Source organism: Globicephala melas, chromosome 13 (assembly GCF_963455315.2).
Source record: "Globicephala melas chromosome 13, mGloMel1.2, whole genome shotgun sequence".
Lineage (NCBI taxonomy): Eukaryota > Metazoa > Chordata > Mammalia > Artiodactyla > Delphinidae > Globicephala > Globicephala melas.
In genome coordinates this window covers 51,241,844-51,269,554 of record NC_083326.1, presented here as the reverse complement: position 1 = coordinate 51,269,554, position 27,711 = coordinate 51,241,844, and the positions used below count along the sequence as shown (strand labels likewise).

The 27,711-nt window shown below is 39.1% G+C and overlaps 1 protein-coding gene and 1 pseudogene across 5 annotated transcripts in view; one reads left to right on the top strand and one right to left on the bottom strand.

The window, feature by feature from the left end:
• Positions 1–27,711, top strand: part of GREB1L (GREB1 like retinoic acid receptor coactivator) — a 262,317-nt gene that overhangs the window by 201,563 nt on the left and 33,043 nt on the right. For all 5 annotated transcript variants that reach the window (XM_030842585.2, XM_030842584.2, XM_060310347.1 and 2 more), the window contains 3 exons: positions 1,815–2,012; positions 22,055–22,235; positions 24,032–24,224. In XM_030842585.2, coding sequence (XP_030698445.1) covers positions 1,815–2,012; positions 22,055–22,235; positions 24,032–24,224 — 572 coding nt within the window. The remainder of the gene's footprint in view (positions 1–1,814; positions 2,013–22,054; positions 22,236–24,031; positions 24,225–27,711) is intronic.
• LOC115845023 (tumor protein D52 pseudogene) lies at positions 8,504–13,102 on the bottom strand (annotated as a pseudogene).

Below are 27,711 nucleotides of genomic sequence, written 5' to 3'. Positions count from 1 at the left end.
GAGTTCAATCGCTAGATTAGATTCCTTTAGGTTCAAATCCTTCCCCAGTTCCCTGTTTGATAGGGACCATATAAGAAAGGACAGAACAGAGAACAGGAGAAAGATGGATACGAAGCAGAGATGCTGACAGCCTTTTGGCTTCCACTTGATGGGAATGCATCCTTTATGCATTAGGATGACAGCAGGAAAAGTAGCATGGCTTGGCATCGGCTCAGGCGTAAAAATGAATTCAAAGGCAAAAGTTTTTGACTTCTGGACATTGCATGACAATAAAGTGACCATCAGATGATCTAAAATGTGTTATGTGAACAAAGTCAAAATTTTGAAATTCTCACATGCCCACGTACATATCCTTGATTCCGTGTTTAAGAAACATTGCTCGGGAATTCCCTGGTGCCCTGGGTTCAATCCCTGGTCAGGGAATTAAGATCCCGCATGCTATGTGGCCAAAAAAAGAAAAAAAAAAAAAGCTTAAAATAATAATAAATAAGAGATCTTGGTGGTTAAAAAAAAAAGAAAAAGAAAAGAAACATTGCTTAAAGATATTTTTAGGTTTCCTCCAACGTCAAAATTTGTTAAGTTCAATTCTACAGAGTTATGCCATCCCCTGTGTTAGTCCCCGTTCATCTAACCCGCAAAATGAAAGAAACAACAGCCTGACTATCCAAAGACAGGTTTTTATTTTGGTTGGTAATCTTTGTGGGTCAAAAACTATTTGGGCTATTATTAAAGGTTGCAGTTTGGGGCTTTTCTAGTAGGTTCTCTCAGCCAGTAGGGAGACCCACCTGTATAAATCTCCACTTGCTGTCAGGGTTCCATGGTGGCTGGGGTCCCATGACTACCGTCTTGGCCTGGGAAGTATTGCAGCTTGATTTTAGAAAACATTCATTAGCACAGGTTAATTGGGCCCTTGCGTGTTCCAGTCAGACTTCCACATGTGTTCCTGATAAAAACCAGCCCTTTCAAGAAGCATTAAATGTTTCTGCTCAGGTGTTTAGCTGACTAAGCCTGTCTCTCGTTATGTGTGCGTGTGCATGCACGCATGTGTAAGAGAGATTGATCTCTTGATTATAACTTGTAATAAAAAGCTACTGGCTTGGTTAGAGTATCTGGGCAATGTTTTTCTAATACGTCACCTATTGAGCAGCCAGCTGGCCATGTCATGGGTCAGGTCTCTTCAGATAGTACAGGCATCAGCATGGGAGTTGACCACAGTTACCCAGACCTGCTAGGTCACAAGCACTGGCAAAGTGGAGTCAAGTGGGAAGAAAGGTGAAGTTAGTGTCATGGGGAGGAGAATTTCAAGCCATGTTACAACTGACTTGCTGGAGAGGAAATGTTTACTGCAGTGCCATCCAGAAAAGCTCAAAGGAACTCAGCATGATTATGATTATGGCAGTAGCTCTGAACTGGATCTGGGCTCAGGCACCTGACCTGTGCTGATAGTCCTAAAGAAACCAGGAAACTCTTCCCCTTTCCAGAGATGAGTCCTGGCTCCAGCTGCAAGAGTGCAGTCTGTCCCCCCATTTCTGGGCAGGGGAGGGGTGCTGAGTTCATGCCTTGTGAGACAATTTATATTAAAATAATACATTTGTAAAACTACTACATTCACTCTTGAGCACATCCTTTCAGCCAAGTTGTCAGGGAAAGTGGGCAAATCTACTGAAAGTCAATAGAGAGTGAGGATAGAAAGTGAGGATTCTTGGTGATAGAGCATCACTCTACCCTATGTGTATTATTTGCCCCTATATGGATTCATAGAGGCCATCACAGAAGTGAATTAATCTTGTTCTTATGACTTTCTTAAATTTTAGATCTAGATAATGAACCCTTCCAGATTTATCAACCGCAGCTTACGGTTGCCAGAAAACTCTTGTCCCAGGTGTGTGCCATAGCAGACAGCGGCAGCCAGAGCCTGGACCTCGGCCACTTCAGCAAAGTGGACTTCATCATCATTGTCCCAAGATCAGAGGTTCTGGTCCAGCAAACTCTTCAACGGATTCGACAATCAGGTAGGATGGAGCTTTCAAAGAGGGCCCTGCCTAGATCCAGCCTTAGATTCCCTCTGTCTCTTTCTTTGGCTTAATCCAAACATTTTTAGGGGCCTGATTCTATTAAGTCTGTGATGTCATCAGTGGATTAGAAACTGGCCACTCATTTATGAAGAGAAATGTCCTCAAGGCAAAGATAGCCCTGCCTGGGATGACGGGGTCTGTGCCACCTGAAGTCCTTCTGCTCAGGGAGTCATTCTCATGGGAGGATTCTTGTACCTTTTGCACACTACTAGCAGATTTTTCAGCCTAGAAACCAGAACGCCATGCCCTGTGTCAGCAATGAGAAACCTCATTAAAAAAAATTGAAAGTTAGAATTTCTCCTTATTTCCTTAAGAGAATAAGTAGAGAGGAAAAAAAATTTTTTCCAGAAAACGTGAAAAGGTAGGGAGCAAATATTTTAGAAGTCTGTGGTAAATAACATCCCTCTCAAACATAAAAGTTGCTTAGAATTACAAGAAGCAATAAGGAATTTAGAAAATTGAGACTGCTGAAAATGCCTGCCTTTGTAAACTACGTTTGAAAAAGAAACTATAAATGTCAAGTTGCTTCTGAGTACCTTAGCTGGGGGAAGACACACACACACACACACACACACACACACACACACACACACACACACAGATTTTAACTGGAGGATAAATCTTTTTGCCACAGTAAAAAAATTTATTTTCAATATATTTGAAAACAGGAAGCAGAAAACTTCAGAAGAGCTTAAAATACAGTTTTTATGTTCCACACCTGTCATTCAGTGCTCCTTAAACTTTAGGGTGCATGCAGATCACTAGGGATCTTGTTAAATTGCAGATTCCCCTTCAGTAGGTCTGGGTGGGCTCCAGATTCTGCATTTCAAACAAGCTCCCAGGGGCTACCTGGGCAGCTGGTCAGAGGACCACTCTTTGATTAGCACAGCTGTACAAAAAATCTTTCGTTCTAAGTTCCATGGGCCAGATGAGCTGACTAACAAAAGGCTTTTCCCTCTTTAACACCTCTTAGTGGCTGTGACTGAGACATGTAAAGTCTTTCCATGCCTCGTCGAGACCCAAGCGCCTGGTTAACAGTGCAACCTGTGTTTTAGCCTCTAAAATTTTGAATGACAAGTTACAAAATGGCCTGTTAGAAATATTGACTTATAGGTGAATTAGCCAGAGACGGTCAAATGCCTTCTCTCACAGCTCTCCCAGAAACTGGAGTGGGTTCTAGACATCCTCAGCTACTGCCCATTCGTCATTTTCTTTCCGCCCCCCTCCATTGAGGGAAGTGGAGGGGTTTTCGTCACACCAGGCATTAACCAGATTTTTGCTACTTCTTGTGGATTTTCCACTTTATTACTGTGGAGGGAGCATCTTCTCTTGTAGGTTTTTTACTTGTACCAAAGGGCATTTGTGGCCTTCCTGAGTTTGTGATCTGATATCCCAGTCATACTCCAGCCAGGTCATCTTAGCACCTGTTTCAAGGGGTGAAATCATCCATGGTCAAGTGGTTGTACTCTCCCCAGAGGCTTTTCCTCAAATAACCTCTTGATGACCTGTATTTTCGCCTTTCTTAATCAATGCAAGACCCTAAATAAAACCCTGCATTTTTGACAGATAGAGAAACTCTATTGGTCCTTCCTTTTCCCTTCTCAACGCCCTCAGATTTTTCCAAAGTGAGTATTTTGAGATTATCATTCCTCAGAAAGGACTGGTATTTGACTAGTTACATAAGCTTAGAATCCAAGAAAATCAGTGTTACAGAGATTCAGAAAATTCAAGGCAAAGCATATTTTTAAAATTATTCACATCTGGCCTTGGCATACATACTGAAAATTTTTGCTGCAGAAACAATCACTTCTATATATTTTTAAATAACTGTATTCATTTTTATTATACAAAAAACCAGAGTTGTTGTTTTATTTTGAAAAATAAAAGAAAGTAGGAAATTTTAAACACTTATAATCCCACCACTCAAGGATAATCACTGTTAAAATGACTTAATACCTAGTGTTCCAGGCTCTCTTCTCTGCCTATGTCTGATATTATAGTAGGGACATTTTTCCACATCATTAAGCTTTTGTAAGCATCACTCGTAATGAATGTATATGATATTCCATATCATAACAACACCAAAATTTATTTGCTTTTTTTATTTGAATACCTTTGTATTTTTGGAACACATCACAGTTGATAGAACCCGAAGGACCAGAAGCATTTTAAGGTGTAAAGAGATTGTCCAGAGCAGAGATTCTCCACTAAAACAACTCTTGAAAGTCATTGCTATGAAAACACAGAGGATTCTCAAGAAGTCATCTGACTCAGTTTCCTCATATTTTGCCACGTGAATCAGGGAGAGCTACATTTGCCTAAGGTCCAGAGGGCAGTGCTTTGGGGACAAGGACTGTTCTCTCATCTCTGTGTGCCTGGTGCCTCATTTCTGCCTCTCCTGGGCCTGGCACCAGTAGGGGCTCAACTACGGGTTCGGGTTCGAAGGGAGAGCTGGGGCTGGAGGGAGGAAGGGGAGGGATGGGCAGAGGGAACACCAGCGTCCAAGTGCTTTGCTCTCTGGTTCCATTTGCCTTTCCCTAAAGGAAGCATTTCAGCAGCCAGCCTGCCAGGAAAAGCACCAGGCAGGGAGAAGCAGCCAGGACATGCAGAAAGGCCACATCCTTGGCAGCCCTTGTGTGGCTGAAAGAGAAAGGTGAAAATAGAAACCATCACGTTGTTGCAGACTCAGCACTAAGGCGAAGCATTTGGTACCTTAACTTACTTTCTAAGTAAGGAAGGGAGGCAGGGAGGAAAAGAAGACAAAAGAAAACAGTACAGAAAGAATTGGAAGGTAAAAAAAAAAGAAATGAAATGAGTTAAGCCTTTTTAAGTTTGCCCCAGATGGACTTGTAAATGCTGCAGTGACCAATGGAAAAGCAACATAAGGAATTTTTAGACCATAGGAAATTCTTTTGTTTTAGTGTCATTTTTTTTTACGGACTGATGTTGTAGCATAGTTCTTCTAATTCAAGAAGCTCCAAATTCTATAAATTAGAATACTAGGTTATCAAAATGCGATCAAAATGCAAGCCACTTTCAACTCCACATGAGTAGGATGAAAACAGGAAGGATTAGTGACACCATATTTTCCTCCTCCCTGCTTTTAAAATGGTATCCGTGGGAGCCCCCAGCAGATGGGAGCAGATCTACGAGTATCCAGTCAAGGAAGTTTTATCATGCTCAGGGGAATGACGTAAATTTGACACCTCAATACATGCCTGATCATAAAAGAACCAGAGAGACAGTTTTGTCTGCTGATACGTAGATAGGTTTTAAGGCAGTGGGAGAGATTAGGAGGGGAGGAGAAGAGATAAAGGAAGGCAATTTCACTTTCTGAAATGTATTTTCTTGGTCTCATCAACCTTATGTCTCCTTGTTAGTCAGCAGAAAATGTAAGCGGAAAAAAGGAAGTGAGAAAGGCAGCAGGGAGTGGGATCCCAGGGAAGAAAATACTAGGAAAGCACGCTGCCCTGAGGTGGAGTAGGGAAACACCAGAGATTCCTCTGTACAAATAGAACTGAACAAGTACCTAACGTTAGCATCCGTGAAGTCAGTTTCCAACCACGTCGTAGCTGCCCAGTGCCCACCCCTAGTTTATAGACAGCGTTGGCACCTGCCTCACAGCCACCACCTCCCCTCCAAGTGGACGACCCCACCGAATCCTAGCTTCTCTGCATTAAGCTCTCATCCGCAAACACCTTTCCCTCTACTGCTCATCAGGCGCCTGCCCCCTAGTCATATCCCAGACGCTCCTGGATCCTGGAATTGTAAATTCTAACAACCCCAACACCAGACCACGGACTTCTTTGCAACATACACTGTGTGGGGAAAAAAAAATCAACGTTTCCGATTGATGCCTCATAAATTCCTTCTGGTTCTTTAGTTGGCTCTCTCTCCCGCTCTCCACGGTGACTGGCTCTTGCAGACTCCTTTTCACTCACAGTTCTGACCTCATCCTTCTCTTAGCAAAGGACCATGCCGCTTATTTCTCCCCTCCCCCACCCCCAGAGGAAGAAAACTTCAGATAAAAACTTCCTTCCAAATCTGGAAACCTACCTGCATATACACCCATCATTCCCCCTTCCTTCCTGATCAGTGAAGAGCTGCCCTGCTCTGTGTAAGCCTGCTTCTCCCACCTGGCTCTGGAGGCCGTGCTGTCTTACTCTCATGAACCTCACACTCTGATGATCTCCTCTCTCATTGTCACCTTCCATTTCCTTCCCTCCTGGAGCTCATTCCATCAGTTTTATCCTGCCCCACTCCCTCAGAGACAAAACAAGCAAGCCTCTGTTAATCCTACCTAACCCTCCAGTTTATCCTCCTCGACTTAAGTGACAAACTTACTGAGGGAGTTGTCTGTTGTCATCTTCATTTCCTCAACTCCCAGTCACTCAACACCCTGCAAACTGGCCTCCACTCCCCACTGCCACGCTTCTAGGACTCTCACCAATGTCACCAATGACTTTTTCTGTCCTTACCTGGACTCCTGACAGCACAGGTGCCCTCCATTCCTTCCTTTAAGCACTGCAGTGCCTTTGGCTTCCAAGACACATCCTTTCCCAGCCTTCCTTCTACAAGTCATGCTCCAGTGCTACTCTGTACCCTGTGGTGCTCCAGCCCGACACTCAAGACTGCGTAGTGGCTGTGTGTTTATTGATGATCTTTCTCTTCAGCTAGAAAGCAAATATTCAGGGTATAGGTCTGTCTTCTCTATGGCACAGGAGACACTTAACAAATGTGTTGAACTGAAGTTTTGTAACGTTCTGTTGAATTTTAAGTTAAAATCTATTTTAAGAGGAAAACATAGGGAGTTCCCTGGCGGTCCAGTGGTTAGGACTTGGTGCCTTCACTGCCGTGGCCTGGGTTCAATCCCTGTTTGGGGAACTAAGATCCCACAAGCCGTGTGGCACAGCTGAAATAAATAAATAAATAAGAGGAAGACATAGAAGTAATTAATATTTAAGATGTGGCAGTCCTGTAGCAAAAACAAATTCAGCCATTAAAACCATGTTTCGCAAACCTACTTTGGCCAAGAGTAAAGCCCTTAAGATGGGTATGTAACAGGTGTATCTGTCAGTCACACAGGGCTCTGAAGTCGTATCTGTGTGTTCAGAATGCTCTTCTTGTGCAGATCTAGTGCTGCTTTCCTCCTTGACCCAAACAAACAGCATAGTCATATACACCCACACAGCGAAGTCTCACCGAACCCAAATTAGAGAATTCTCTCCCACTGGGAGGACAGAAGGGAGCCAGCCAGGCCACCAGAAAACAGTGGGACCACCAGAGCAATGGGCACCGAAAGCAATTACCCGGAATTTTAACCAGCCGTTTCAATTCCCAGGTTATATATTTATTTTTCTTTTACTGATATACAGAATTTATTAAGCTTTTCACATGTAATAGAGCATAGTTTCAGTTGCATCTGAAGTGCTAACAAAAGCTCCAGCAATCAAGAATGGCAGCATGTTATCAATATTTTATAACAATCAACACTTGTAGCTTTTCAGATTTGGATAAAATCATTTATCCCAAAGTAAATCTAGTCATGCTTTTAAAAAATGCTTTAGGTCACTGCAAGCTTGGCAATTAACATTTGGCTTAAACAATAATAAAACAATCACAACTTGATAAATAACAAATACAACATTGTAGGCCATAACCATACACAGCATACGGAAAAGATAGTGAGTAGCCATTAGCATTAATAGAGTACCTTGGCCTCCATGTAGATACTTCCAGAGGCTTTGGTTCATTCAGCCCTGACACTCAGTTTTTAAAGCAGGGGACAGTATCTACAGTATCATTTTGTAATTTCTAACACACTGAAAACAAGTAAGTAGAAAATGATGAGTTGATTTTTATTAATGCATTAAATCCTCAGGAGTTATCACCAACCCCTTAATATAAAATTTTTTCAAGTTATATTAGTCATATAACTTGGTGTGCTACTTACTGTAAATGCTGCTAAATGAATTAAATGAAGACGACAATGTTTCCCCTAATGTGGTTGATTTTAGCACTTTTCAGCTACCTAGATCTAAAAACTTTCAGGCTTTTGAAATGAACATATGAGGAGAGTGTTCATATTTCAACGTATTGATAATACAATATGCTTGATTCAGAACGTTAACTTACAATTTACTCCAAAACTAAAATTTTAATCTGGTGAAAAATAAGTAGCTATAAGTGGCATAATAACCATGACGCATAATAACCATGACACTAAAATGGTTACTGTCACAGATGGTGATAAACAAGGATGTGAGGGCTCCACTCTCAAGTCGCCTAGGATTTTGAATTACTTGTACATATTGTCACTTACAAAACTATAACCAATTGAATATTTAGTCTGGTGTCTTCAAACACCCAAGATATAAGATAACTTATACCAAAACAATATCTTTTCGAAATATTTTTTGTAGCTGGTAGTTCTTCCCTTGGAGGTAAAGAACATTTTGCCAAAACTTTTAATAACCAGGATACAGAAAATTTTAAAGAGCAATCTTAGGAATCAAATATACAGAGATTCAAAGAGGAAAAAAGAAAATTGTATAGAAGACAAAGATCAAACTGGTATCCCAGATCCAGAGCAATTTTGTAAAGTAGGAAAGCAATTATGATAACCCACAGCTTCTTAGGTCATTCTAGTGAGGATCTCCAGGTACTATATGTGTTTTTATAATGATATTTCCTAAATAAAGGGCCTTAAATGCACATGAAAGGGCGTCTCCCAGGAATAGAGGTTAAGATATTTTTACGTTGTTCAACCCACAAACTATTTGGTCAAAGGAATATGTAAAGTTCAACAAAAGCACATCTGGTGGAGATTCATGGCAATGAATGTTGACAAGATGTGCTTGGATCTCACTTGCAGCATCTGGCAGTGAGTAGCAGAACAAAGGTGGAATCTCACAGGCTCTCCTGTGTCTCTTCTGGAAGAGGCTCCGTGGTGGTGGAACTAGCGTTTGCAGTCGAATTCAAGAATTCTCCAAAATCACCACCAGCAGGCTTGGTTCCCCCTACTTGAGACTTTAAGTTTTCAACCCTTTCCTCAAATTATTTGAAAGTTGGGGAGTTTTTTACATCTTCCAGCTTTTTGGTGATGACTGATCCAACAGATGAAAAAGCAGCTGAAGCCTTTTGTCCAGGCTGAGATAAGGTTTCAGAGGTCTTCTTGTACGCAGACGTGGCTGTCACATCTTGCCACCCTTTGGCAATGTTCTGTTTTAGTGTCTGTAGTGAATTGATCCCAAGTTTCTACTTGATCTCTGTTAGGTGCTTTCCTTTTTCTGCTAACACTTGAGACAGAGTCTGGATTTCTTCTTCTACCTTAGCAAGTTCTCTTCTTAGCTCTTCTCGCTCCTCCTCTGATAGGGTTTCAGTGGCACCGATAGTGGCAGCAACATCTTCTCCTTCCTCGGGTACTGGGTCTGTTCTCAGTAGACCTTGCTCCCCGCGATCCGTGTCTCCCACCCACCAGCAGCGAGTCCTTGCTTGGCCTCCCTGCCCGCCACCCTCCTCCTGTCCTCCTCCCAGGTTATTTGCTGAAAAGAGACAGCCAGGGTGAAGGAATGTCCATTGTTATAATACTTAAAACTTCAGCATGCTCTAATGATTTAATATTTTCTGGATTTTCATTTCCTTTTTTAAAAAACAATAGCAATTTATTATTTATATTCTACTTTTTTTGTAATAGGGATCTGAAGACATATCAGTAAAAGCAGTTATAACAAACCCATAAAATCAGCCAAAAATTAAATATGATTTTCATTTCCTTTTAAGCATTAGAATATTTTTGCATACCAAAACTTCAGAGAAATTAATTCGATCCCAAGGGAAGATGAACAGCTAAAACTAAGAATAGTTTTATTTTTCTTTAGGATGTCTTCTTGACAGGAAGAACAAGAAATAAAACTTAGAAATGAAAAATTTAGAAATAAAATTCTTTATTAAAAAACATCAAGAGAGGGCTTCCCTGGTGGCGCAGTGGTTGAGAGTCCGCCTTCCAATGCAGGGGACACGGGTTCATGCCCCGGTCCGGGAAGATCCCACATGCCGTGGAGCGGCTGGGCCCGTGAGCCATGGCCGCTGGGCCTGCGCATCCGGAGCCTGTGCTCCGCAACGGGAGAGGCCACAACAGTGAGAGGCCCGCGTACTGCAAAAAAAAAAAAATCAAGAGATAATAACATTCAAGCCAGACCACATTGTTCTCTCCAAATAAATAAGCAGTACCATGGGGCATTGAGATGAGCACTGGGTCATTTTTACTGATACCTGGACATTTTAGATTTCCCTGATTATTATCAGTTTAACCTGATACTCAGGCTGATTAGCTCCTTCTAGTGATGGGTTCTGGCCACTCATTCAGACTTTTCACCTCTATGGCTTTGACACTAGTGCTCACAAGATATTGTGGACTTGGTGCCTGTGTTCTTGGTTTTATTCCCCTTCAAGACCCTTAGATGGTTGAAAAATTGCTGTTTCCCCTTTAAAGTTTTGTGAGGAATGGCCTTGGAGGACATGATATTGTTTTTCTCTAATCCCATAAAGGGGAATTCAGGCTAATGCTTAAACACATCTGGCCCCGTAGCCTTCAGTAAAGCCAAAGGGGGCACAAGTGGCTACAGTCTAGTTGCTTGGAGTCCTTGTCCATCCAAGAAGGTTCCTCTTCTTTGGAGTTGGTTATTTCCATGGAAGATGTCCATGACTGCAGCACCACCTAAGGCAGCTCCCAACGTTCAGATCAATCACCTTTAGGGAACACCAACCAATCACCAAACACTTTAGGTGATTCCCAACCACCACTGGCTCTGTTCTAGGACTCAATAAGTTGCAAAATGTCCTAAAAGAAGAAGAGTTACTGATGCCTCCTAAGTTCCCATTCATGTTAAAAAGTAAGATTTATTATTTAGGTAGACATGGCCCTGAATCTCTTGGTGCTACCATCAGTATCCCAGTTGGACTCTGCTGATGTCCATTTTTTATTGTGGAGTTGGAAAAATGTGAGATTTGCTTATGATTTATTAGAACATAAACTTTTATTTAATCCTATAGAACTGTGATAAATAAATTATCAAGAATATAGAAAGTGACCTTTCTCAGACCAGCCATTTCTCGGCACTTCTGACCATTTTCAGATGTCACACCTCTAAGTATATTTTTGGAAAACAAAACAAAACATGAGGGTAAAACCAGAAACTAATGAAAAAGTTATCCTATATGGGGTGGAAGAGATAGGGATGGAATGAGTATAACTTTTAATATAGTTTTGACTTTTGATCCTTAGAAATGAGTTACATAGTTAAAAAATTAAATTAAATTAAGATGATGGGGAAAAAATATTAAATGCAAACAAAAATAAATGAACCTAACTGCATATCAAATTGATAACATAACCACACACCAAAAAGAATTAATTCAAGGATTGTTTTAAACACGGTTTTCTTATTGAACATTCTCAGTGTGATATATCATATCCTAAGGGTAAAAAGAATTGCAAATGAATCTTGAATTTTAATCAGTATGTGGTTGGAAGTGGTACTGATAATCTTAAGCTATTTTGTGTATATCACAGTATAGAGAAAATGGGTAAATATTTTAATGTTGAAAAACAGTGTTCTTACATGAAAGAAAGGAGAAATATTCATTTTAGATTTAAATTGGAGATAGAAGTATAAACTTACAACTTGAAAAATACTAAATGTCTCTTAGCTCCGTCCACTGAAAGGTTTTAAAAGCAGTGATATTTTGGGACTTCCTTGGCGGTCCAGTGGTTAAGACATAGCTTTCCACTGCAGGGGGTGTGGGTTTGATCCCTGGTCGAGGAGCTAAGCTCCCACATGCCTTGCGGCCAGGAAACCAAAACTTGGAATGGAAGCAGTGTTTTGGTGAATTCAAGACTTTAAAAATGGTCCACATCATAATAATCTTTAAAAATAAAATGATATTTTAGGGCTTCCCTGGTGGTGCAGTGGTTGAGAGTCCGCCTGCCGATGCAGAGGACAGGGGTTCGAGCCCCGGTCCAGGAAGATCCCACATGCCGCAGAGCGGCTGGGCCCGTGAGCCATGGCCGCTGAGCCTGCGCGTCCGGAGCCTGTACTCCGCAACGGGAGAGGCCACAACAGTGAGAGACCCGCGTACCGCAAAAAAAAAAAAAAAGATATTTTAGTATCAAGTGTGTGTGTGTGCACATTTAGCATCTAGATCTTAGGTTATAAATACCATTCCCCATTATACCAGCTCTGAGGTAGGAACAGTCTGGAATCTTGGTTTCCAGAAAGTGCGAAAGTACTCAAAGATCGATGGAGGCATGTCGAAAGGACACAGCAGCCTGCTTGAAGGAGACTTTGCTGTCCAAACTTGGTAATTTGGGGCATCTAAAGGAATGATGGCAGTGGATTGTAACCTACTGGATTTTTGTAAAGCCCATGAGTCCACAGTAATGCTAAAAAAATAAAAGGGGCAGGAGTGAGGGGTGGGACGCAAGCTCTCCTTTATAAAAGAGTACCAGCTAATCAACATAAGAAAATAACAGAATTAAGAAATCCCTGTTTTGCACTACCAATATAGTAAGTAGGATGATGTAGTGGAGCATTAAGCTCAGTGAACCAAGACATGTGTTCTTTCTTTTATTTTTTGCGGTACGCGGGCCTCTCACTGTTGTGGCCTCTCCCGTTGCGGAACACAGGCTCCGTATGCGCAGGCTCAGCGGCCATGGCTCACGGGCCCAGCCGCTCTGCGGCATGTGGGATCTTCCCGGACCGGGGCACGAACCTGTGTCCCCTGCATCAGCAGGCAGACTCTCAACCACTGCGCCACCAGGGAAACCCTACAATATAATTATTGATTCTGGCAAGTATCATCAATGGGTACTGAAACCATTGGTTAAAATGTATTCAGGAACAAATATTCACACAGTCTCAAAGTGTCATCCCACATATTAAAAATTACAAAGAGGAAAAGGCATCTTTACAATGGAGAGACCTGGCAGTAGACAGTACCATGTCCATGCAATCAAACTTCGCCATCTCCCATTATGGGACAGATTGACATTATGAACAAGGGGAAGTACATGATGTCACCTATGAAGTATAATTGCCAAAAATGTTTAACCTGAATCTAATCACAAGGACACTATCAGAAAAATCCAGATTGTGTGACATTCTACAAAACAACTAGCCTGCATTTTTAAAATATCGATGAAAAGACCAAAAAAGAAAAAAGACAGGGGAGCTGTTTTAATTATACAGAATAAAGAGACACTGCAAGCAAGTACAATCTTAATTCTTGATTGGATCTTAGACCTAAAAATAAAAAGTAAAAAACACAGCTCTGGGACAATTCGTGAAAATCATATCTACTACTATATGTAAAATAGGTAACTAATAACAACCTACTGCATAGCACAGGGAACGCTACTCAGTACTATTTAATGACCTATATGGGAATAGAATCTAATAAAGAGTGGACATATGTATAACTGATTCACTTTGCTGTACAGCAGAAACTAACACTGTAAATCAACTACACTCCAATAAAAATTAGTTTAAAAAAACCAAATGTATGCTGTGTACTAGAGAATATTATATCAATGTTAGTTCAATTCTTTGGATGTAATAATGGTATTTTAGTTATGTAAGAGAATGCCTTTGCTCTTAAGAAATACATATTGAGGTATATAAGGGTGAATATTATATATTCTAAATTATTCAGTGATAATAACAACAATGAATAAAAAGTAATAAAGAGAAAAAGCAAATGTACCAAAATATTAACAATTGGTGAAACTAATTGAAGGGTATACAAGTATTTATTGCACTAGTCTTTCAACTTTTCTATAGTATTCAAAGTAGAAAGAAAATTTAAGAAATTTTAAATATTGAATAGATCAAATTTATAAATTTTATGAGGTATTAAAAATCACAATATAGTGAACACCCGTGTACCTATCAAAATAACTTACTGAAGACTCTTGTTCCCCTCCCTGATGCTAACATTCGTCTTCTTTCAAGGGTAACTATTATGCTGAATTTTGTGTTTATTATTCCCTTGTTTTATTTACAGTTTTGCCATAGTGCATAACTCCTAAACAATATATTGTTTAATTTTGTATACTTTAAACCTTTTTGTAAGTGCATTTGTCTGTAATTTACTTTTTATACTCAATATTACATTCCTGTGATTAATCCTGTTGTTGTATATAGCTGTAATTCACTAATTTTACTGCTTTTTAGTATGCTATTCAATGAATATAACACACATTTAAAAAAAATCATCTCTCCTGTTGATGGACATTTAGGGTGTTTCTAGTTTTTTACTATTTCAAACAGTGCTGGTACACATGTACAAGAGTTTCTCTGAGAGAAGAATTGTTGGGGCATAGGTTATGTACACTTTCAACCTTACTAAATAATGCCAATTTTTTTCCAAGGTGGTTGGTTATATTTACATTCCCATTAGCGATGTATGTGTTTCAGTTGCAAATGTTTGATATGGTCATGCTTATTTTTAAGTTTTTTTAATTTTTAAATGATTTTATATCTTCAGAAAAGTCACAGAAACAGTACAAGAGATCCAAACATGACATTTAAAAATAATTCCATTCTCCAATAAAGATGTTAAAAAAAAAAAGAAAATTATCACAATATGCTGGCTTAAAAAAATCCATTTATAATAGCATCAAAAGGAATAAAATACTTAGGCATATATTTGATGAAAGAAGTGTAAAACTTATACTCTGAAAACTAAAAAACATTGTTGAAAGAAATTTAAAAAGACCTAAATAAATGTAAAGGTAGTCTACATTCATGAATTGGAAGACATTAATATTTTTAAGATGGTAGTATTCCCCAAATTGATCTACAGGTTCAATGCATTCCGTATCAAAAGCCCAGCTGACTTCTTTGCATAAATTAACAAGCTGATCCTAAAATTCATGTGGAAATTCAAGGGACCCAGAATACCCAAAACAATATTTAAAAAGAAGAACAAAGTTGGAAGACTCTCACTGCCCCATTTTAAAACTTAATACAAAGGTACAGCATTTAGACATTGTGGTACTGGCATAAAGATGACATATAAATCAATGGGATAGAATTGAGAGAGTCTAGAAATAAACCCTGCTATTTATGGTCAACTGAATTTTGACCAGGGTGCCAAGACCATTCAATGGGGAAAGTAATCTTTTCAACAAATGGTGCTGGGGCAACTTGATATCCATATGTGAAAGAATGAAGTTGGACCTTTACCTCACAAGCAAAAAGTAACTTAAAACAGATCAAAGACTTAAATGTAAGACCTAAAACAATAAAATTCTTAGAAGAAAACATAGGTGTAAATCTTCATGACTTTGGATCAAGCAACGATTTCTTAGATACGATTCCAAGAGCACCACCACCGCCAACAACAACAAAAATAGATAAACTGGACACCATCAAAATTAAAAACATTTGTGCTTCAAAGGACACCATCAAGAAAATGAAAAGAGAACCCACAGAATGGGAGAAATTATTTGCAAATCATATGTCTGATACGAGACATATCTATAATATTTAAAGACCTATTATAACTCAATAATAAAAAGACAAATAGCCTAATTAAGATATGGGTAAAAGATCTGAATGGGCACATATCCAAAGAAGATATACAGATGACCAAAGAGCACATGAAAAGATGCTCAACACCATTAGGCAGTTGGAGAAATGAAAATCAAAAACACAATGAATACTACTTCATGCCCATGAGGATTGCTATAAGCAAAAAGAGAGACAATAACAAGTAATATGTAGAGAAACTGGAAGTTCATACACTGCTGGTGGGAATGTAAGTGGTTCGGCTACTTTAGAAAAGAGTCTAGCAGTTCTTCAAATGGTTAAACAAAGAGTTACCATATGATCCAGCCATTCTACTCCTAGATATGAAATGAGAGAGAAGTGAAAATATAGGTCCACACAAAAAACCTGTACACAAAAGTTTACAATAGCATTATTCATAATAACCAAAAAGTGGAAACAGTTCAAATGTCTATCATGTCCATAATGAATGGGTATATAAAATGTAGTAAACTATACAATGGAATATTACTCAGCAATAAAAAGAAATGAAGTATTGATGAATGCTAAAACATGGATGAAACTTGAATACGGTATTCCAAGTGAAAGAAGCCAGTCACACAAGATCAGATATTGTTATGATTCCATTTACATTAAATGTCCAGAGCAAGCAGACCTATAGAGAAAGAAAATATATTGGTAATTGCCTAGGGCTGGGGGACTGAGGGGGGAATTGAGGGATGATGGTTAAAGGGTCTGGGGTTTCACGAAAATGTTCTAAAATTGCTTGTAGTGATTGTTGTACAACTCTGTGAATTTACTAAAAGCTATTGAATTGCACATTTTATATGGGTGAAGTGTATGTGGACTATATATTAATAAAGCTGTTAAAAAATAGGGAGTTCACATAAACCCTTCACCAGCTTTGCTTAAACTTGAGAATTTATATAACCATAGTGCCATGATCAAAACAGGAAATCAATTCTGGAACAAAACTATTAACCAACTAAAGACCTCACTAGTTTTCCCTTAATGTCATTTTTCGTTCCAGGATTCAATCCAGGATCAAACATTGCATTCAGTTCTTTTGTCCTCTTAGTCTCCTGCAACCTGGGACATGTCTTCAATTTTACCTTGTTTTTCATGACTTTAACTGCTATCTCCAATTCCATGTGAACACTGCAAGGTTCCTTTTAGTCCTTCCCCATTTCTCTATTTGTAACTTCTTTCTCTGACAGGGAGAAACCTGATTCTTGTTATCTATAATGTACATATTCACTTCTTTGATTTTTTTTCCTAGAAGTTACACAATTGCTAACCCACACCCCCTGTGAGAAAACAGATTGCCAGCTAAAGTGTTGCCATACAATTCTTTTGGTGTTTAGCCTTATGGTTTCCAGCCAAAACTGATTTGTTTTACTGAGGTTTGCTCTTTTCATGCTCACCCCCCATCAATGTGGTTATGTTAGTTTTCATTTGTTACCATTTGGATTCCATGTTGCCTGCCTCTCCTCCCACCCAACCCCCCATGCCCCACTCCATTCTTTTTTTTTTTTCTTTTTTAAATATTTATTTATTTATTTGGCTGCGCCGGGTCTTAGTTATGGCACTCAGGATCTTTGTTGCGGCATGTGGGATCTAGTTCCCTGACCAGGGATCAAACCTGGGCCCCCTGCATTGGGAGTACGGAGTCTTAACCGCTGGACCACCAGGGAAGTCCCCCCACTCCATTCATTTTTTTTTTTAATTTATTTTTGGCTGCATTGGGTCTTCAATGCTGCGCTCAGGCTTTCTCTAGTTGTGGCGAGCCTGGGCTACTCTTCGTTGCAGTGCACAGGCTTCTCCTTGTGGTGGCTTCTCTTGTTGCTTCCCCTTGTGGTGGCTTCTCTTGTTGCGGAGCATGGGCTCTGGGCGCGCGGGCTTCAGTAGCGTGGGCTCTAAAGCACAGGCTCAGTAGTTGTAGCGCACAGGCCTAGTGGCTCCGCGGCATGTGGGATCTTCCCAGACCAGGGCTCGAACCCGTGTCCCCTGCACTGGCAGGTGGATTCTTAACCACTGCGCCACCAGGGAAGCCCCCCCACCCCCTACTCCATTCTTGATTAACTTTGTTCTATGGTTCTAAGAGTCAAAGCTATACAAAACGGTATATTCAGAGAAGCATCTTCCCCTCCTCATACCTACTCATTCCCATTCTCCCTTCTTTACACCCCTTTCCCACCCATCCCCCTACTGGTAACCAATCTCTTTAGGTTGTGGTTTATCCTTCTTGAATTTGTTTTGCAGAAATGAGGTACATAAGTATTTTCTTTCATCCACTTCTTTCTTACAGTTATCTTGTTTTAAAAAATTTGTATTAATGTGGTATTATTCCATTTTATTATGGTTTTTATTTCCCTTATTACTAATGAGGCTGAACATCTTTTCAGATATTTATTGGCCATTTGGGTTTCTTCTGGGAAATGCCTGCTAAAGTTTTTTTTTTTGCCCATTTTCTCTTGGATTTGTAGGAGTAATTTATGTATTCTGAATACTAATCCTTTTTAGTAATACTAGTTACAGATTTGGAAGGCTCTTCTTTTTATTTATAATATCTTTGATGAATAGACCTTCCTAACTTTAGTTTATGTATCATTTGGCCTTTTCTGTTTAAGTAATCCTCTATGAGTTGCCACAGTTATTCTCCTTTATTGTCTTCTAAAATTTTTAGAGTTTTGTCTTTTACATTTAAGTTTTTAATCCACCTGAATTTTTTTTTCTTTTTCTTTTTTTTTGCATATCAGGTAAGATCCAATATAATTTCTTGGTTCTTCAGTGCTGACTGTTGAGGGGCCCATCCTTTACCACTGATCTACATTGCAAGCTTTATCATAAATCTCCGTTTTATATGCATGTGGGTGTGTTTCCAGGGTTTGCTCCATGCCAAAACCACTGTCTTGTTAATACAGCTGTATAATTCTTAGTCTCTGGTAAGGCAGATCTCTCCCACCTTTTCTACTTCAGGTCTGTCTTGACTATTCTTGGTTCTTTGCTCTGCCATATACATTTTTAAACAATTTAAAATTTAACTATATGTTTATGATATGCTTCTAATTTAAGTCTTCTTTAATGTCATTAATAGTTTCATCATTTTCTCCATAAAGGTCTTATACACCTTTTATAAGATTTATTCGTAGATAATATTTTCTGACGTCATTGTAAAATAGTTTTTTTTAAATACATTTCCTAACTGTTTGCTGTTGGTATACAGAAATACAACTAATTTTTATAAATTGATTTTGAATCCATCAACTTAACTAAATTCTTATTAATTTAATTGATTTATTGATGGATTATTTTATGTTTTCTACCAAGACATATTATTAGTAAATAGTGATAGTTTTGTTTCTTTCTCTCTCTCTTTTTTTCAGTAATTGGTGGTTCCATTTATTTCTAAATATAGTAAGAGCATAAGATATTTTTATTGAGTTGAAATAAAATGCTTGTAATGATGCCATTAACACCTCTTGAAAGAGGCCCTCTGAAGGAAGAGACCATATCCATTTTTGTTTTACATTTACTAAGGAGAAGCTGTGAAGGGAGAGAGGAATTAAAATGGAATATTAAATTATATTCTGTTTACATTTTAATATACACTGCGTAAGACCACCAGCTTCTATGAAAGGATAAATACTGTATCATTAGACTGGTTGTGGAGAGTTTTGTTTCTCACTTTACAGTTATAGGTAAAAAAAAGTCAGGATATACAGTTATAAAATGTGAGCTAGGTAGCAGAATATCCATTTTAAAAAAGTAGGAAGGAATGCACAAAAATGTTCACAGTGGCTTATTTTGAGTTAAAGAATCCTGGATGATTTTTTCTTTTTTAATATATCTCTATACTTTCCAGTTTTCCCAAGATGAGTATCTATCACTTTCATAACCAGGAAAGAAACAAAACTTAAAACTAAAAGCAAGTCTAAAACAAAATGTAAAGGTAAGGATCATATACTAAAAATGCCCCGTTAGAAATAAAACAATCAAGTACCTCTGATATGCCTCCCCCCCCACCGAGATATACCACTGCAGAGCCAGCTGGCAGCATAGACTAATATACCATGTTATGTCTAAGAGAATGACCTCTGAGATTCATGGAACTTTGTCTTTCCATTAAGGGCATGTATGGACTTGACCTGTCAAAGGCATACAATTGGTCGGCATTTCATTTGTTTTGAAATGTGATCAACTCAATTATCCATAAGATACATTTTTCCTCTTTGTGAATTATTTATGGTCTTATCATATTAAGAGCCTCCTAACTCTCACTGCTTATTTCCTAAGGATAAACTTAGGAAATATAGACTAATTTTCAACTGGTTCTACTCTCCCTATTTTACAAATAAGGAAACAGAAACCACCAGAGATTAAGTAGGTCCTCTTTCTGTGCCTCTGCTCACCTCCTCTACACCAGAGGACTTTGTCTCTCATCATGACACTTGTCAAAAATATCCATCTTCTCCATCATAAGCTCCATGAGATTAAGATCTTTGTTTGTCCTGCCCTCCTGTGTATCCCCAGGCTGAGCACGATACCTGACATAGTACCTGATATATAATGGATGTTCGGTAAATCTCTATCGAATGTTGAATAAATTTTATAAGCAATCCACGTTCCAAAAAAATCAGACTACTTGCCAAATTAAATGTTTGATTAATTGCTTTTGGAAATATTCACAACATCATTTGACTACACGTGGGTGGAAATTGAAAACAATCTCTGAGTAAAGGCTTCTGATGAAAAAAGTTTGAAAGCAAAATTACCTTTCTGTTTACCTTTTCTGGTATGATGAATTTTTCATACGGTAAAACATTTTTCCTATTTTCTTTTTCTTTTTTTTTTTTTTTTTTGCGGTACGCGGGCCTCTCACTGTTGTGGCCTCTCCCGTTGCGGAGCACAGGCTCCGGACGCGCAGGCTCAGCGGCCATGGCTCACGGGCCCAGCCGCTCCGCGGCATGTGGGATCTTCCCGGACCGGGGCACGAACCCCTGTCCCCTGCATCGGCAGGCGGACTGTCAACCACTGCGCCTCCAGGGAAGCCCTCCTTTTTTCTTTTATACCATTTAGAGCTATTAGTATTATGGCATCTAGATGCTAATTGCATATAGCTGTTAATTAGTCTGGTTTTATATGAAAAGAAAAACTAGACAAACAAAACTAAGTCAACATAATTCATAAAAGTCTCTTCACTTAACTTGTTTATCTTTTTTAATTTAAATTTTTTTCCACACAGTTGGAACTGGTAGATGTGGCTGATATTGGATATTAAATAGATATCCTTGGAGGACCATATCTAACCCCCAAATGTGACATATCTAACCCTAATCAGGCTTCTGGTTCCTTCTGCCTGGAGGGTCATGGGCTTGAGTGACAAGGCTCTCCTCTCAGAGGGCTGAGTGTGTTGGGCAGAGGAGTGTTGTGCACCCTTGTTTGGGGGCAGTGTTTTTTTTCCAGCTTTATTGAGCTATAATTAACATATTGTCTAAGTTTAAGGTATACAGTGTGATGTTTTCATGCATGTATGTATTGTGAAATGTTCACCACAATAAGGTTAGTTAACACACACTTCACCTCACATAATTGCCACTTTGTCTCTTCATTTTAAAGGAGGATTTGGTGTTTTAATTATCCAACAACAGCTTCATGTGCCTAGAACTATTTTAAATGTTTGTATGTAGAAATAATTTTACTATAGACAGAGATAATGATACAGTACAAGTTTTACAGTTTCTAACATTTTGACAATATAATTATCTTGAGTAATTCAGTTCATTCTATTAATTTGGTACATAATCCAATAATCGTTGAGGGCATCCCATACTCTAGGTACTGTGCAACATTGTCACTATATAAAATGAGTAAAATACTACCTAAAAAAGCTCACAATCTAGCGATGTATCTTTGGATATCAGATTTTATTTTCCTTTTTTCTTATATGTGTTTTGTCGCTAAATTTGGGGTAAGGAAGATTTACACGATTATATCAATTTGGCCAAGAGCTCTAGTCCAAAGCTTCATTTTTTCCAAGTGGCCTATAGTAGCTGTTAGCAGATAAATAGAATTTAACTAGACATAATTAAATTCACATATAAATATAAGTTTATATTTCACATATAAATAGAATTTAATTAGACAGAGGTCTCGTACATTCAAGCTTCTACTTAACGTATCAGGTCAGTCCCTGTTGTCATTTGTATGACGTATAGGAGGTGGGGTGCGGTAATTTAAAGAAAAGGAAACCTGATATTTCCTCTTCAAAACTGTTGTGGGGAATATGGAAAAGGAAAACTATCTGCTCTGTAAATCTCTGTATATGGTTAGCACCCAGTATATCAGTACTGAACTTAATCTCATAGATGTGTGTAAAAAAGATAAACTCTTTTTTCTTCTTGGCAGGTGTCCTTGTAGACTTGGGTCTGGAGGAAAATGGGACAGCCTATCAGAGAGCAGAGAAATATGTTGTTCGTCTAGACAATGAGATTCAAACCAAGTTTGAAGTTTTTATGAGAAGGGTGAAACAGAACCCGTACACACTGTTTGTGCTAGTTCATGACAACTCCCATGTGGAACTAACGAGGTGATTGCTTCAGAGTGAGCAAATACAATATTTCTTCTACAGCAGTAATGGTCATGTACTAAATAATTTAAAAGGTGGTGATTTGAAAGACCATGGACCCTACCAGTTGGCATCTTCTCATGGTTAACTTATTCCCACCCTTTCCTTGCTTTCTCAGCTTTTCTTACCACTTTAATGTTGATTTTATTTTAACTGTACTGTGGGCGAATTTACAAATTCCTGTTAAAATCCGGTCTTAAGAGCATTGTGGGACTCAGCTGCTTCAGCGAAAGGGTGGCAACAAGGGGGTTGTGGTGAGTGAGCTCCCAGAAGGGCCATGTGCTTTCCCGCCCACCCCCTCTCCTCCTCGTGGTTCTTCTCGTTTTCTCCTTTTCCTTGTCCTCTCTTCCTTCCTTTCCTGCCATTTCTCCTCTTCCTTGCCTTTCTCTCTTCCCACTTCCCTTTAGCAGCAGTGGAGATGCCACTTCAATGATCTGAGAGCAGATCCAAAACCTTCCACAATCTGCCTGTTTAAACAAGAGGCCATCCTATCTCTTTATGGGCTTATTAATGAAATAACAGTTTGTGTAGTGTGACGGAGTCAGATCAAATCACAGTACTTATCTAGTAGGGGGTATCTTTGTTCCTATGGATTGAAAAAAGCAAGTAGTTGTTTTTTGTTGTTTTTTTTTAAGGGCAAATAGTTGTCAAATATTACATATCATGGTTTGTCCTCACCACGTCAGGGGAGGGAAATTTCAGGCATCATCAAACATTCATAGATTTTCTTTCCTCAGGACACACTGAGGTTAGGCATCTGGAATTTTTTTGATCTGTGGTAGAAATGTCAGAATTGCAAAAACACTTGTTCAGAAGCCAGAATGTGTTTGGTACTCCATACTCTGAAGTCCAGAGCCATATGTAGGTGTAAATAAGACCTGGTATAACTTGTTAGATTTGCAAGGAAGGAAGGAAGGGAGAGAGGGAGGAAGGAAAGATAAAGAAAAGAAATCTTGCCCACACCTTGTTCAGTTACTGCTCATGTTCTATGAGCAGACATAGCTCACTGACCTTGTATACCTCATCTTTGAAAGTTTGGGGTAATAACTCTGAGGATTACACATTGGATCTCTCTGTATTTAATCCTCATGGGCCTTGAGATTACTTTTTTGAATATACATATATATATGTATATGTATATATATATATATATATAGAGAGAGAGAGAGAGAGAGAGAGAGGGAGAGAGAGGGAGAGAGGGAGAGGGGTGGGGTGGGGATACCTCCACATTGAACGGAACTGAAAATGACTCAGAGATATGAAAATGTTGGTCGTGGGGAGGAGGCCGGAGGAGTCCTCCCCATGGTCTAGCAGCTTCAAGTGAGGAAGGAGAGTGTGTTAACACAGAGGGGATTCCTTGTAGCTTTGGGGCCTCTCTGGGGGTACAGATCATTGCACAGTTACAAGCATCATATTTTGATGGAGAGCTCCCTCATTCAGGTGGGCTTTCAAACTGAAGTGACCCACCTCAGCTACGGAGCTGGATATCCTTGGCTTGGATAACTGAGTTTACACTTTGAGGTATATCAGCGGCAAACTGAAAAAGGAAAAAAAAAATCCCTGAAATTTGTCTGAAAGGGGTAAGAAGGTGGGTCCTCTTTGCCTTCCAAATCTAATGTTGGTTGCTTCTGTTCCTGCCCCCAATTAATAGGAACCAGAAAAATAAGAGCTAAAACACCACCTCCATTTTGATATCTGATTCTGCATCTAATCAGTTAAATTAGGAGGTTTTAATGTGACTTTCAATATTTCTACAGTGTCATTTCGGGCTCTTTGTCACATGGTGAACCTGGCCATGGATTGGCTGACAGAGTCATTAACTGCAGAGAGGTTCTGGAAGCTTTCAACCTCCTTGTGCTCCAGGTCACCTCCTGCCCATACACTCTGCAGACCCAACAGTCCCGAATCAGCGCCAACAACGAGGTTCACTGGATACAGCTGGACAGCACAGTGAGTCTCTGTTCTACCCTCTGATACACAGTCATGTTCTCAGTTCCCCTGGGGAGCAGAATCTTGTAATAAAATATGGTCACGGCAAAAGAGTTCAAAAAACTAACTAACATAATGCTTTCTCTTCTAAAAGTTCCATATAATTACAATTATTATTCACTAAAAACGAGTGAATAGTGTCCTCTATAAATTTGATTCGGTGGTTCTTTTTTGGGCTATCATGCAGATACAAAATTGTCTATCCAGTATAGTTTGTCCCCCTAAAATGTGATGTCAGCTGACACCATCCTCAATATCCTGGATTAGCTTTGTGCCTTTAAATGATTCATTCCAATCTAAAACTTGGAAATTTTATTGTCCTCTTGTTTCAGTCTTACTGATCTAGATGTATATCTATATGTTAATTAGTCTCATGCTTCCCAGCAACTGAATTTTTCCTTTTAATCAATTCTCACAGACTTCTAGTTGAAACAGAAGATGCTGGTACTGTTACTCTAAATTACTCAGGGGACTTCCCTGGCAGTCCAGTGGTTAAGTCTCCGTGCTTCCAGCGCAGGGCACACGAGTTTGATCCCTGGTCAGGGAACTAAGATCCCACATGCTGCTCAGTGTGGCCAAAAAGGGAAAAAAAAAAGACTTTAAACAGCAATTCCCTGGTGGTCCAGTGGTTAGGACTCCACAGACAAAACAAAACACTCTAAATTACTCAGTAGTATCATTTAATGCGTTGAGAATAGCTCAGCACTGTACACATCCAGGTCCAGTCCCTAATACTTAAAAGATATTTTCTGTGACCTATAAACTGTAAGCTAAATATATTAGCAAATAAAAAATGAGTTTTATTAAAAAACAATAAAGATCAGCCGTTAAGCAATAGAACCTTTGTTTAGAAATATTGAACTGTGAGATATTTTAAAATAAACATGTTTAAGTAAAAGAGGCCAGAAATGTCCTACATAAGAATAACTTTATTTTTCAACCCAATGCATTTCACTCTGTTATGAAGTAGGTAAGACTTGGAGCCCTTCTCTTTGAGTATTGGTGTGTCCTTTACAGTCAAGCAAGCTCAGGTCCCTGACTCACGTTGGCATCACCAGTCCCTCCCTTGTGAGAACTGTCTCGGTGTGTTGACTGTCACAAGGAGGTTGCTTTGAGCTTTCACTTTGCTGGTATCTTCTCCACCCTAGCTCTGTCCATGAATTGGGTGGGCAAGTTATGGGTGAGACAAGAGGCTGCCAGAGTTCCTTTGCCTCTGAACCAAAACCGTATGGTGTGCCTAGGGTCTACCCCAGTAGTTGTCCTGACATGGAATGGGATAGCCAGTAGAACTGATAAAAGGAAACAGTGTTTTTAATCCAACAGATAGGGCTCCAACTAAACGTTAAGTTGAATATATTGTTAGGGGGGAAAAAGGAGAACTATCCTATTCTGAACAGTTGGTTCAGTCTTTTTCTGGAAGGGATCACTCCAGTGATAGGAGGATGGGCTCATAGCTTCTGCCCTTTGTCTTCTCCTGATGTGAAATAATAGAGAAACAAACTTAAAATAATTTTCCTTAAAAGTCATTCCTATGATTGTGGTTAATTTTTTTAAGTATAATGATGGTATTGTGGTTATATTTTTTAAAGGATTCCAATCTTAGAGGTATCTAGTGAAGTATTTGTGGATTAGAGATATGATACCCAGGATCATATTCAAAATAATTGAGGGGTGGGGAGTTATTATATTCTAATGAAAGTTTAAAAAAAATCATCCCTATGACATTGAGAGGAGCATGGAGAAAAGGTAAAAACATTGAATCTAATTTACAACAACTTTACACATTTAGGGGCGAAGCTCTAGTGATTAGCTTCCTTTAGTTATCCTGAAGCCAATGTCCTAAAGAAGGAATAATAGAGAAAAGCAAAGAAAGTAGACTCAAAAAATATTAGTGAGCACTTGTGGGCTTGTGTTAGATCTTTCCAAGAACACACAGAGACCTGATGGTTTAAGGAGAAAGCAAAGTACGTATAAAAGCCACTATTATTCCAAAGTAGAATAAGACATAGGTAGAGAAAACAGATTGGTGGTTTTCAGAGGCGGGGGCTGGAGGGTAGACAAAATGGGTGAAGGTGGTCAAAAGGTATAGACTTCCAGTTATAAAATAGATAATTCCTGGGGAAATAATGTGCAGCAAAGTGACTATAGTTAATAATACTGTATGGTATATTTGAAAGTTGCTAAGAGAGTAGATCTTAAAATTTCTCACCATAAGAAAACAAGAATTATAACCGTGTGTGGTGAGGGATGGGTGTTAACTAAACTTATTGTGGTGATCATTTCACAACATATGCAGATAGCAAACCATTACACCTGAAACTAATATAATTTTATGTCAATTATATCTCAATTTTTTTAAAAAAGAAAAAAATCGAGTTGTACACCTTAAATATATACAATTTGTCAAAACAAAACAAAAAATGTAACAAAATAAAAACAAAGAGTAAGACAATTGCAGAAAACCAAAGTGCTCTGTGGGTTGAAAGGAGGGAGAAGTCCCACCCATTTGAGAGCATCAGGAACGGCGACATAGAGGACAGAGCACTTGGGATGGGCCTTGGAGGAGAGGAAGGACAGAGCAGACAGGGGAGCAGCCACTCCTGGCAGCAGACAGCTCGGGCAGGACCACAGAGGAGTAAGCATCAGACATTTTTTCAGAGAATACTTAGTGGGATGAAAAGAAACCTGGAAATATACATATGGAATCTTTGAGACCAGGCTGGAAAAGCTTACACTTATTACACAGGCATGAACGATATTTTAGCAAGGGCATAGTATTATTAGAAATAACATTGAGACACAGATGGAGAGAACAAAGGTATGGACACCAAGAGGGGAAAGTGGCGGGGGGGTGGGTGATGAATTGGGAGATTGGGATTGACATGTATACACTAATATGTGTAAAATGGATAACTAATAAGAACCGGCTGTATAAAAAAATAAATAAAATTAAATTAAAAAAGAAAAAAAGAAATAGCAGAATATACATATTTCTTTTATTTTTTATATTCACAATGTTAATGTACAGCTTGATGCATTTTCACAAACTGAGCACACCCATGGGACCAGCACCCAGATGAAGAACTAGAACGCTAGCACCACTCCAGAAGCCAGGCACTCTCTCACAAGAGGGAAGCACTCTTCTGTCTTGGTTTGCCCCATTTTGAACGTTATATAAATGGAATCATGCAGTAGGCACTCTCTTATATCTGGCTTCTGTGCTCAGCATTGTTTGTGAGATTCTTCTATATTTTGCATGAGTCATAAAACATTCATTCTTTTTGCTGTATATAGATTACGCTGGGTGACTCACCACAATTCATTTATTCATCCTATTCACTTATTTCAAATAGTGCTGCTTTAAGCATTTTAGTAGACATATGTATGCATTTTTGTTGGGTATGCATTTGGGAGTGAAATTGCTGAGTTCTGAGTTCAGCTTTAGTAG